This window comes from Peromyscus maniculatus, chromosome 5, assembly GCF_049852395.1.
Source record: "Peromyscus maniculatus bairdii isolate BWxNUB_F1_BW_parent chromosome 5, HU_Pman_BW_mat_3.1, whole genome shotgun sequence".
NCBI lineage: Eukaryota > Metazoa > Chordata > Mammalia > Rodentia > Cricetidae > Peromyscus > Peromyscus maniculatus.
In genome coordinates, this window is record NC_134856.1 from 104,213,163 (window position 1) to 104,226,517 (window position 13,355).

Below are 13,355 nucleotides of genomic sequence, written 5' to 3' on the forward strand. Positions count from 1 at the left end.
CAGGTCTCTATGGTTGGCACTGGGGTTAAAGGCATGTGTCACCAAGCTTGGCTCTGTTCCCTAGTGTGGCCTTGAACACATAGAGACCCTGTCTGCTAAGTGATAGGATTAAGGGCAGGTGCTACCACTGCCTGATTTCTTTGTTTACTTAAAGTGTCTTGCTATTTCCTCTGATCTCCAGGCAAACTTTATTTATTAACATACAAATAAAATATCACCACATTTCAGCACAAATAAAATATCGCCACAGTATCAGTACTATGATAGTGAAATAGAGGGGACAATTGTCTCTCTTTAAAATATCTGGTCTCCTGCCAGGACAGTTACATTCTGACACCTTTTTTTCTGTTGTTCTTCTGCTCATGGCTCCTGGGAGAGCCCATGACAAAAAGGAAGTGCTGGAGTATTTCCCTTCATGATAACCATAAATGTGGACAACTGTTACTCGTTTCTTCTTAACTTGCAGTTCTAGCTCCCTGGCAACAGAATCACCTCCAGTTCTTTCCCCAAGGGAGCAAGAGATCTAAAGCCATGTGATGGGTGGGCACAGCGGGGTGGGAGGCGGGTAAGGATCTGTCCTTTCAGCTTTCTAGACACCTTGAGTAGGGCTTAGATTGCCTAGAATGAATTTTGTAAAAAAATAATGCAAACTTACTTTTAATAGACTTGATTAAGTTAATGATTTGATATGTTAGAACATTAAGACATAACAATCAGTATTATACATATACACATACATACATATATATGTATGTATATATATATATATCATGGAGATGTATATATACATGTATATATATATATGTATATATATACATGTATATATATATATATATCATGGAGAAATGTGTGTAAACAGTAATTGATAACCGGTTTGTCAGGGTAACTCTCATCATTCAGCAATAACAACATCCCTCCTCATCAGGACAAAGGGGCTGAGAAGAGCAGAGCCAAGTTTTAGAACTAGCCTAACATTTAGCATTATACAAGCTTATATCAAAGTTTCAAGTTTAGTGTCAAAGGAGGTTTAGGGAGGCAATGGGGTGACTTATTGTTTGAGGGTAAGAAGTTATATTAGCGTTAATATCACTGAGGACAGACAGCAGCATGCAAGGACTCTGAAGCAAGATTTGTCTCACAAGCACATGGTCTCTCCTCACCTCCATTATTTTGTTTTCCTTCTCTGGCTTTGGGAAAAAAAATAGATACTAATTTCTCCAGCGTTATCCCCAGTGCTAACGAGAAGCAAAATGTCCCATGACAGGGATGGAGGAATAGGAAGAAGATGGTAAGAATCTGAGTTCTACCTGCCTAGAAACCCTGAACTAGTCTTAAGATTGTGCAGTGCTAGACTTTTTAAGGAAAGAAAATTTATTATTATAATATTTAATTCAATGTTGTGATACTTAGGACATTTAGGCAAAGGGCAGTTTGGTGGGGAATGCCTGTAACACCAGCATTTGGAATTCCAAAGTATCTCAAGGTCAGCCTGTGCTATGCACTGACTGCCAGGTCAGCCTACGCTACATAGTGAGCATTAGGTCCCCCAGCACTAAAATTCATCATGGGAAAGCAGTTCACAATATACATACCTTTAGCTCATAGAGAATATGTGTAAACGTAATTCCCACGCTTCTCACTGAGCATGCAAGACATTAGGAACACGGATGTCTCTGCTGATCAGAACATAGGGGCTAAAACCAGCATAACCAAGTTCTAAAAATGTTTTAATATTTAGTGAAAGAGAACTGTGTGTCACTGTGAAACCGGTGTGAAAGGAGAGAATGAAATCTACCCAATAGAAGAAAAGAAAGCAGCTCATTAGAATGAGAACACTCCATGTCGCTCTGATTTCTGGAGGGGAATTGTTTTCAGACCTGGAGCTGTGAAGGTACAGGACTCTCTTGTGATGCTTATAAAGATGGAGAGCCATGGACCCACTGCTCCAGCCCATCAGACTCTGAAAGGTGACATCACGAAGAGTCATGAGAGAGAGGAAAAGCCACTTGATTATATTTCTGGATGGCAGCATATAGCAATGGCCAATGAAGGTTCTAGGTGTAGACATGTTCAAGCCCCCACCTGCTTTGATGTAGCAGAGCAAGTTGGAGCTTATGAGAACATTACCAATCCAAAAGAGGAGGAGAAAGGGAAGAACTTGCCATGAGGTCTGTGGTTTGAGCTTTGTCCAAAGGGTGATCCTGGGACTGATAGTGACAGCCTGGACCATGCTGAGGAGACAAGTGGTGCAGATGGAGAGGCCCCGGGCCGTCCTTGCCAGATAAACCACAGCTTTACAGCCAGTATCTCCGAGGAAGTTTCTGAAATAAAACACTGTGGCTATGTCTTTGATTCCCGTGGTACAAATAATAATCATATTAGAAAATGCCAAGTGGATGATAATAAAATCCACAGGCTTTTTCTCAGTGCCCAAGACAGACGTGTATACATGTCTCGCAAATATTAGGATATTTCCCACAATTCCAGGTCCAGCAAGAGAAAGGAAGATTACTGTGTGGAGAATATTATTCCACTTCATCTTCTGACTTCATGCACAGTGCTAGGGAAAATCATTTGAGAAATACATGTAAGATTTCTCTGTTTATTCTGATGAAAATAATTATATCAATTATGTAAACACATATGGCTCTTTCCTTGATGGTGCCTGATCATATTCTTTATTTTCCTGGTTTGTCTGTTTTCCATTCCCACAGAAGTGGTGCTGGCTACAATCAGGGCATAAACTTCATTAATCCTGCTTTCACAAAGACCCTTCTTTGAATTCCTTCATCCTTCATCAACAGTCACATGACCACGCTCTTCCCAGACAAAAACTAAATGCATAGCATCGCTTTGGCAGTTTTCCAAACAACACAGTCCTGACAGGCCTCTTCCTTTTCTCTCCTCACACTCAGTGTGACCTCAGGCTCCTGGACTGTGCTGGCTCCTCATCCTGGTCCTCTTCACTGCCCAAATGCAACTATCACCTGATTGTTGAACTAATAAAAAGCTTACAGCTTCTCAGAAAGCTGTTCTTGGTGAAGTGGTCCAGTTTCTCAGGGAGATGATATGGTATTCTCCTCTTCCCAAGCCCGTTGATCATAAATTATACAGATGTTAGTGAATTAGAGGGCATGAAAGTCTAGATCACTGGTCTCAATGTGGAACTACATGTGAGTAAAAGTTGTGTTCCCAATCAGCATGGGTAGAATCATACTGAAGACGATTTCCTGTTTACTCCAATTTATCCTGCTTTTTTTCTCTTTCTTTTGTGAACACTGCCCCCACCCCACCCCACCCCCCCAAAAAAAACACCAGGAGACTGTTCCTGTAGCATCTTAACAAAGGCATGTGTTGCTAATAGTTTTAAGGTTAGTTCAGTTTAGTGATGTTCTCAGTCAGAAATCCCCCAGCCTGCGAGTCCTCCCCAATATCTCACACTGTGACTGTCACCATTTTAGGAATGGTATCTTTTTCTCTGTTTTTTTTGTTTGTTTGTTTTTTGTTTTTGTTTTTTAATTTTGTTTACTGCAGTCAAAATGAGGTGAGGCCTTTGAAGCAGAAGCCTATTCTATTTGTTTCATCCTCCACAAAACACATAGAACTTCACATGATAACTTTAATTTCTATCTGTCCTCCATAATTTGACACCTCGTTCACATCAAAATCAGTTCTGAATTACTTTTTATTTTGTTTTGTTTTGTTTTTTCGAGACAGGGTTTCTCTGTGTAGCTTTGCGCCTTTACTTGAACTCACTCTGTAGACCAGGCTGGCCTCGAACTCACAAAGATCCACCTGGCTCTGCCTCCCGAGAGCTGGGATTAAAGGTGTGAGCCACCACTGCCAGGCTGAATTACTTTGAACCCCTCCCAAGCAAATGTTAGCATTCACCCTTACCTTTCCACAAGACTATGTGCTGTATCCACAGCTGATCTTTGCCAGCTATCTTGCCTTATTGAACCCTGATTGGAGTTTCATCTCTTACACTTTCCCTGCTCTCGGAAGGCTGTTGCCTGTGTATGAGGTCCCTTCCTGCACTGGGCAATGAGCAGGCTCCGGAGACACTGGTTCTGTATGTAGTTTATAAATATTGGCAGAATACCTGCTCAAAAAGTTTGTAGGTTGCTCAGCGAAACTGTTGGTTTTAAAACTGCACTTTAATCACAGAGATGAACTGACAGAGGAATATTGAGAAACGTTTGAATCGGGCTCTTGGATTAAGGTTGATAAAGCTGAGGACCCTCCAGAGTCTATTCTGTCTGGGTGACCCACCCAGCAAGTGTTTAACCCTTTTTCACTTGTGCAGTGAGTGAGCTTTCAGGCTTCACACAACTTAGTGATGGGCATGGGTTATCCTCTAAGAACTTGCCAACAATGCTTTATTTTCTCTTGAAGTGCTTCTGTACTGAACTGCTTATAATTTGATACCTTTTTAGATGTACCTATGTGATCTCCTAGATGCCAATAGCAAAATTTATAACCATGAAATTGTCTTTGATTTCATGTTTCACAATGTCAGAACTTAGATGGAAATCTCTCTCTCTCTCTCTCTCTCTCTCTCTCTCTCTCTCTCTCTCTTTCTCATACACACACACACACACACACACACACACACACACACACACACACGTCTATTCCAGGGTGATTGGGAATATAAATTTATATACATCTTCATATGCATATTTAATATGCTTTCTCAACCATTACTCCTCCAGCATGTAAGAAATAGCAAAAAGCAACCTGTGTGAAGCTAATCAAGTCAGGGTTTTCCTTCAGATATAGATCATGGACTCTAGGGGCAGATGCAAGGTCCAGATACATGGAAGAGAAATCAGTAAATCAGAGAAAGATTATTGCAAAATCAGCAAGCTTTGTGACCAGCTGTCCTGTCTGTCAGACCAGCTCTGCTCCTGGCTTTGAACAGTTCGCTGGGCCCCTTTAAGGCTCACTAAGGTAGGGATGGTGCTTGGCAACACTCACTTGTGTTGTGAGGATTCACTGGAGTGGAGGCACTAGTGCTCAGGACCTGCCTGCTGAGTGTCAAACACTCTAACAGCACTGTTCTCCGGCTTTGTGTCATGTCACTTTCCCCCACGATTCTCTGCACTTGCACACCATGTGAAGATTCGAGTCCTGGACAGGGAAGCTTCGGGAACAACAAAACCACAACAAAGAAGGGCAAAGCCACCCAACCCCCTTCTGAGAAGCTGAAGGACTCCAGATCTCAGATACTGTTGAGCAGAACCCTTCACTCCTGTGAGGACAAACACACACACTGGAGACTGCAGAGAGGAAAAGCTCCTCACACTCAGGCTCAGATCTCAGCCCATGTCTCCTAGACCTGCCTGGGCTGTCATGAGCATCTCTGGCCCAGAGCACCCGACGCAGCTGCACAGGGCTCCCTCATGGACGTGGATACTTTCCTGCATGTCAGGTGGGAATGAGAGACGCTTTTTCCCTGGATCTTGTCACCTTCCTCTTTCACAGTGACAGGGGAGCCCAGACCCTTCTCTTCAGCCGCTTCTCTCCCCATCCTACCTCACAGCATCTCTGTCAGGGGGAAAGGCAGCTTCAGTCCACCATGACGGGATGGAACACTCACCTGCGGAGTCTGTGCGGGGCTCAGGGTGGGCCTTCGCACAGCACAGCCAGGCCCGTTTATCACCCTTAGCCCTGTGTTCCCAGCAACTGTCACTGCAGTTAGGATGTCACCCTCAGGACTTCCCTTCTCCAGGGGAGAGGGCTCCTTATGCACCTCTCCATCCTGGATGGCACCTCTGCGCTCTCCCTGGAGCCCTGCCATTTGCCCAGGCAGAAACTTTCTGTTCCTAATTACAGTCCCTGTGTGGTGACGAGGAGGGCTGTGAGGACGAACAGCACCCCGAGTTTCCTGGCTCCTGGGAATTAAGTATCTAGCACATGTGGTACACATACATATATGCCGGCAAAACACACAGATACAATGATAAATAAAAGATAGATAAGATAAAATGAATCAATCTAATAAAAAATAAAGGTTTAAAGAAAAATACAAAGAAGCTCAGTAACACCGTGAACAAAAGTAGTTCATGGCCCGAGTCAGTGGCTGGTCTTCAGGTGTGGTGTTCCGGGTGGGGCAGCAGGGGACATTTTGGAGGCCTGTCTGTCTGTCTGTTTCTTGCTCTGAGTGCTGGCTCTACAGAGGAGTTCTCCATGTCTCCTCCTGTTTGTATGTAGTTGTATGTAGAGGTTCACTGTCAAGCAATGGGCTTCTGTCTCTTGATGATCAGATTGTTCAGTCATTGCCCAGATCCCGTGGAGAAGGGTCATGTATAATTAACTCGAAGGACCACATATCAGTTCTGGGTCTCTAACAGCAGCTTGAGAAATGAAGTTGAGTTCTCACTTGCCCTCAGACAGCAGAGCAGATCCAAGGAGAGAGCAGTGGACTCACCTTCCACACAGTCACCTCTGCAGAGCAGCTTAGCTCACACTCCCCTCCTCCACCCCTCCTTCCCCTCCTTCCCAGTGCCTATCTGCTCCCTGGTGTGAAGGAACGCACTGAGTGGTCATATTGAACTAGTACTCAGGAGACTTTTTTCTCCAGTCACAGGAATGTGTCTTGTGTCAGCTGAGGTGGATAAGCTAGGTGGTGGGTAGAAGAGATGAGGCTCCTAGTCTCACCCCGAGACACCCTGTGCTGTCCAATCCCCGGGTCTGTCTTTTACTCTCCTGAAAGGGAGGCTCTGGCCTCTCTGCTGCATCAGCCTGTGTTTTACTGAGACTTGGTGTCACCCCTGGACGGCCGGTGGCTGCTGTACAGATACATTCTCTCCTTTTATTCTTCTTCAGTCTTGGGTGTACCTAACTGTGAGTTAGAGCTCTCTCTAAATTTAGGTGTGTGTGTGTGTGTGTGTGTGTGTGTGTGTGTGTGTGTGTGTGTGTGTGTAAGAGAGAGAGAGAGAGAGAGAGAGAGAGAGAGAGAGAGAGAGAGAGAGAGAGATCACTGTATATTGTGCACAGAGCTCACATGTAGCCTCTCCCTGTATTGTGTAGGATATAAACTCTCCTAGCCTGTGGCTTCCAAGGTCTCCACTCTTGATCATAAAGAGTTCTGGAAAGCTGTGGTCATGCTCATTTCTGTACTGCTGCCTCCATATAGCAGAGTGTAGCAGTTCCTTAAACTGTCATACAGGCCCTGATGGTTTTCTGCTTGATACATTTAGTTTTTTTGGGTAATATTTCTCACTGCCTTTAATTTGGCTTGTTGAGTTTTCCATTTCTAATGTATCTGTTTATTGATGAATTTTCTTGCTAAACATCTCATCTGTGCTGCCGACCTCCTGGTTTACATCCTGAATGTACTGCATGGTCTTTCATCCTGCTTTTCTGAATCTTCTTTAAGGTCACTGATCATTTGAAAAACACCTTTTTGTTGTTGTTGTTGTTGTTGACCAGTATATCAAATATTTCATTACTTTCATGTATAGTATAATATGTGTGAAGATAGGGAGACTCCCAGGGTGGATTCATAAAATTGTCTTTTAAAACCAATCCACTGGAGCCCAGACACTCACTGAAATCAGTTGAATAAATTTTCTGAACAGGGAGGCTTGGACCGGGGTTGTGGCTGTGCACAGCTGTCAGCGCAGAAGGTTATCCAACTCTTCCATTAGTAGAGGGGAAATGCTGCAGAGTCGGCCTCTGAAGTCAGCTTTCCTTATTCCTCCATAATTATTAGGTTCGCTTGACTCAGAAGTTATCCCAGAAGTCAAGTTTCTGTAACCAGTTTCCGGTTTCTCCAGACCCGTCCTCCTCTGCCTACAGTGCCAAGGTATGACCCAGCTCAGGGACCCTCTTCTGAGTCACAGAGTAGGTGGTCACTGCCTCTTCCTCCTCGGGTCCTTCTTTAAACACCGTCACAGAACAATTATGGAGATTACCGAGGATTGTGTCTTCTGACTAAGTTCCAGCCAGGGATCTGGACAGATGAGAGTCACCTTGCTGTATCTACACCACAGGCACTTCAAGGTCATTGGTATATTTGGTACTTTTATTCCTTGAACACTAAACTACAAATGGGACTCAAAATCTTGACTGGATTTGAATCCCACCACCCCCACTTCAAAAAGCCAATAGCCTTATACACAGCTTTAAGGAAACCTGTACAGTTCACTGTTGTGGGATATTAGTTGAAGGTGTGTTACATCTTTTTATGCTGTTGAATAATTGTTTACTGATGCAAAGATGTGTTGCATTCTTTTATGTTGAGTCAAAGAATAAAGGAGAAAAAACTGTAATTTATCTGTCTTAGGGATGCATCTCTGTCACATGCTGTCCCACCTAGGAGGGCCTTTCCATGCCAAGTACTGTAAACAACTGTGGGCACAGGGCTAACAGTAGAGGTGAGAGGAGCATCCCTAATCCAGAAGTGAGAGCAGTGCTGGGCTGGCCTGGGAGGAGGCTTCTGGTCACTGGTCCTGTCCTGGGGGGAGCCTCGTCCCTGTCTTTCAGATGTGAATCAATGAGCATTACTAAGTGATATATTTTGCACAAAAAAAGAGGTTAAAAACTCTTGTGCCATAAATAAAAGAATGAAGAACCCTGAGATCTACTGTCATGCCCTCCAAGTGACCGTGAATTGGTCTTGGGATTCAGCATCTGAAGATTATTAAGAGAGCCTTTTGAAGAAGGAGTGGGGAGAAGGCAAGTAATGGAGTTTTGTGATGGATCTCTTTCCTTCAGGAGTGACATGTCCTGTCTTAGTTAGGGTTTCCTTGGCTGTGAAATAACATCATGACCAAAGCATGCTGGGAAGGTGTCATCACTTCAGAGGCTGGAGGACCCAATTCAATTGAGCCGGTAAATGCGGCAATTCAAGTTCATCTGAATTCAAGTTGTAATCAGTGACAAAGACGAGCTGAGGACGGCAGGAGCATGTCCTTTAAACAAAGGACACTTTAAACATGTATACAATTGTCAATAACAAACAAGCAATACTAAGTAACGTCAAATTAAACTCCTCCTTTTGCCACGCCTGGAGGGAGCACAAAAACACATTTCAGGAACATTTCCATGTTGTGAGGCAACTGAGCCACGAGACTTTTGTCCTCTTTTCTCTGAGGGTTTCCACAAGCACTCAGCATTCTCCTCAAATGACTCAACTCCTAGGCTGTGTTCTGACATCTCCCCCTTTTTTATGTTTTTAGTTGCAGGATATCCAGTGGTTCTGATCTGAGATGTAGTAGATAAATCTGCCATTTGATGCATGAGTATCCTACAAGTAAGCAAATTATAAACATAATGTATAATATTAGACCAGTGAAAGTATTATATGCTATACTCTGCGACCAAGAATGAGAATCCAAACGACATCTGGTACTATTAGTTACATTATTATATTTATCAGAAAAATCTATTGAATAGCTTGAAAAGAGACCCATATTGTTGGTAGTTCTGGAATCTGGTAGAACATAAACTCATATTTGCCCTTTTATAGGAATACAAATGTTATGATTGTCCTGTGCAAATAGGTAGTGATTCAAATCTCAAAGAAAAATTAAACTCTGTCCCTTCTTCAGATGAATGAATGATTCTATTACTGCCCCAAGGTCCAGTCATAAACACGGAGTCATTAGTGAAGAGAACCGGGGCTGGATCTATCTAATCCACAAGCTGAAGCAAAAGAGGCTGAGGAACATGTACATGCTCAAAGGCACTCACACAGCCAGCATTCCCAGAAAAGAAATTCTCAGGCGACCCAGGGCCCCATGTGCTCCATAAATAACTTCTTCCTAGGTGCATAGGGCCTTAACTTGACCCCAGCGGACAGGCTTGTGTTCTAATGATGGAGTCGATGTCTCCTTTAGCCCTTTGGCTGGAGGGTTGCTGTCTCTCTGGTGACTCCCACTGGGTTCTCACCCTCTGACATCGTCTTTGATGGCCTGGGGCCAGAGTAGCCAAAAAGAAATTCATGTTTCAATGGATCCATCTGCAACAAAAGATGCATATTTTCTCCCAATTTTCTTCAGCAAATATGGCTTCCAAGTCTCAATAAAAAAAAAAAGAACAAATAAACAAACAAACAAAAACCCACATACGCCCTTTTAAAGGTAGTTCAGAATGTTTTGTAGGGAAATGTGTTTTGAGCTCTTGAGCATATACCACCTTGAGACAAAATTTTTAAAAATTAAGAGTAAATAAGGAAAGTACAATAATAGCCCTTGGTGCTCCCCCTTTTTTATTTTTAAATAATCGTTGTTTTAATGTTCCAGGTGCTCTTCCACTTTTGCCCTGGCATTGAGGATTATAAGAAATACCTGTAAGATGGCTAATACTTCACGCCTTACAGATGTTTTTAAATTTTTCTTACTACTATAGGCTGGTCCATGGTCAGTTCTTGTTGAAGTGGGCACCCCCACAGCAGCAGAAGTTTGTATATGGGAAGAGCACACGGCAGAAGCACTCTCTGAAGAGTGAGGTACAGCTGAAAAAAGTTAGAATACGTGTCCATGCAGATATGCAAGCACAGCATCTGAGGGAGAAAAGCAAAGTGAGTGGCACCCATTCGTTATAATTCATTAGGCTTTCAATATCCAGCTATACGACTATGGCAATGTAAGGGAGTGTAAACAGGACGTCCTTCCACAGTCTGTCTCACCTGTTTGAGTGGGAGGTGGTATTTATTGTACATGAAGTTCATCGGCATCAGTGCGTGTTGTCGATGCTCCTTTTTAAAAATCGGACAGGTGAGTGCATTAGCTTGCTTATTTCCATCTGTAATAAAACCAGGAAGGTTAGAGTGTGCACGAAAATTGGTAATAAACAAAAGGACGTGTGTGGATTTTAACTAGATGTTGTAGCTCCTATAGTAATGGGAGCAGAACAGAATGTGAAGACAAAATGGATTCAGTTTCCCCCACTGGAAATAATTCTACAACATGAGCAGAATATAAAACAATATTTAAGGGCTTGTGAATTAACTGTAGTAGGTTAATCAAAACAGCCAATCCTACCTGCTGGGTTAAGGTAAAAGAAATACTAATAGATTGATTATTATTTGGATCATGAATTCCTCTTATACTGTTGGATGAGCCATCAGTAAAATATGTGTCTGCCTGTAGAGGGGGGAAAAGATTAAACAAGCTTTGTAATTAGAAATTTAGTTTTTATGAGCAAACCCCATAGTTTGACAGCCAGATAATGATTTCCTGCCCTTCCATAGTAGTCTGCAAATAAGATCTGAAAATCCATAGAGTTCTGTAGCACTCTTAAAGATGGATGTTGATTAAAGGTAACATAATACAGCAAAGGATCAAATCCATATAATTGTTGACCTTGGGTCCTCCCCTGATTTACTAATTGAGCAAGAAGAGTAAGGTATGCGGTTAGTATTTATTTTATAGCCCTTATGGTATAAATAAGTTCATTGCAAAGGCTTACCCTCTTGTGCTATAATACCTGTGGGAGACAATTTAGTGGGGAAAATAACTAAGTTTTAAGGCAGTGAAGAAGTCACACAATACACAGATGCCTCTTCTAGCCCTGATTTAAATAGCTTAGTTCTTCCTTTGCCTCTCAAGATAATATGTGAGGACTATTCAATGCACTTTCTCCTTTTCGAGTTTTAAATAGATTGGTTAGTGCATAAGTAGATATTCTTAAAGTAGGATGTAGCCAATTAATATTCCCTAATAATTTCTGAAAGTCTTTAACTTTTTAAATTGTCTTGTCTAATAAATAATTTTTTTGTTTGACAGTTGTTTTAGTAACTAGTTATCCCAGATATTGCACAGTGTCTGATCTTTTTTTTTTTTTAACCAATTCAGGCACAATAATAAACCCATTTTTATGTAGCATATCCTGATTTATGTCATATATTGATTGTAGCTCTTCCTCTTTGGAGGTGACTATCAGGATATCATTCATTCAATGAATAATATAAGCCTGAGGAAAGCCTGCCTCACAGGCTCTAAAACCTTTCCTACACAGTACTGACAGACACATCACCAAGGAGTTTGTCATGCCTTGAGGTAATACAGTCTGTTGATATGGAAGCTGAAGTTCTTTATGATTGAGTGAGGGAACAGTAAAGGTGAAATGCATCTTATCATCAGAATGAATATATGGTATAAAAGCAATTTTTTAAATCCAAAACTATTAAAGGCTAATCTTTAGGAATGAGGGTGGGTGTAGGTAAACCAGTCTGTAAAGCTCCCATTAGCCACAAGGTGGCAGGAATATTGCATAAATCAATCAACAATTTCTACTTACCAGCTTTTCTTTTAATTGCAAGAACAGAATTCCAGGGAGAAAAAAAAATAGTGTTCTATGTGCTCATTCTCCAACTGTTCTCTGACTAACTGGCGAAGGATTTCCGGCATCTTCCCTAGTCACTTCTGGAGTCATGTGCATGCACAGTCAGCATCCAGACAAATTGCTTCGTCGCCCCAGGGCCTTATATCCTATGTAACCTATGTGCTGTATGTAGCATGGCTACGTAAGCCCCTACATGCATGTGCTAAGTTACTTTTAAAACACCAGACTCTGCCTGATTCTCTTTCTCTCCTTCACGTTCCCTTTTCCGGACAGGTCTGTTGCATACCCTTCCATTTCCCCTCCCTCACCAATAAACTCGTCCAGTGGGTTTCGTTGTATCTCGTGGTCTGTTGTCGAGCTCAGTAAATAACACTGGTGCAGAAACCAAACAGGCTTTCCTGGCACCTCCATGCCGGGATCCCGAGTCGGTTTGGTTCTTCTACAACTGACCATTTTCCATCTGCTTGGCCGCTGGATCGCTTCCCACAACACCAACTACTTCGCGTGGTGAGTTTTCCTTCTACCTGTTGGCATAAATGCTTCCTTGGACCCTTGGAAATGACTATTGATCTTCCGGCAATCCAACTAGTGTTCTCAAAAAGCAAGGGAACCCCTGTCCACAACCTTTAAGGCTATGGACAGCCTCTTTCGCGGAACCTGGAGGAAGGAGCTGATGCAGAGGCTATGGAGGAGAGCTGCTTGCTGGCTTCTGCGTGATGGCTGCTCAGCCTGCTTTTGTGTAGAACCCAGGACCATTTGCCCAAGGATGGCACCACTCACAAAGGTCTGGGAACTCCCCTATCATCAGTAATTAAGAAAATACCCTACATCTGGATCTTATGGAGGCATTTTCTCAGTGGAGTTTTCCTCCTTTCCGATAATTCTGGCTTGTGTCAGGTTGACAGAATTAGCCAGTTCGTGGCCACTGGCCATCATGAAACAGTAACTCTAAGTCCCACAGAATACATTTGGAACAGTAGATTGGTAGCTTGTTCTGTAGTACTGGTAATGGGGCAGTGACAATCTAATGGGAATGTAGAGCCTGTATTCACAGCTTC

The 13,355-nt window shown here is 42.7% G+C and overlaps 1 protein-coding gene across 1 annotated transcript; it reads right to left on the minus strand.

Annotated features, from left to right (window-relative positions):
• Positions 1-1,636: 1,636 nt before the first annotated feature.
• Positions 1,637-2,579, minus strand: LOC143273529 (putative vomeronasal receptor-like protein 4). Its single transcript, XM_076573614.1, has one exon. It carries the CDS (start codon positions 2,537-2,539, stop codon positions 1,637-1,639), a length of 903 nt encoding a protein of 300 aa, XP_076429729.1. The 5' UTR covers positions 2,540-2,579.
• Between the last annotated feature and the right edge of the window lie 10,776 nt (positions 2,580-13,355).

Bases quoted from the DNA above. Each gene is read 5' to 3' on its own strand.
- LOC143273529 (XM_076573614.1), bottom strand. From the start codon at position 2,539: ATGAAGTGGAATAATATTCTCCACACAGTAATCTTCCTTTCTCTTGCT.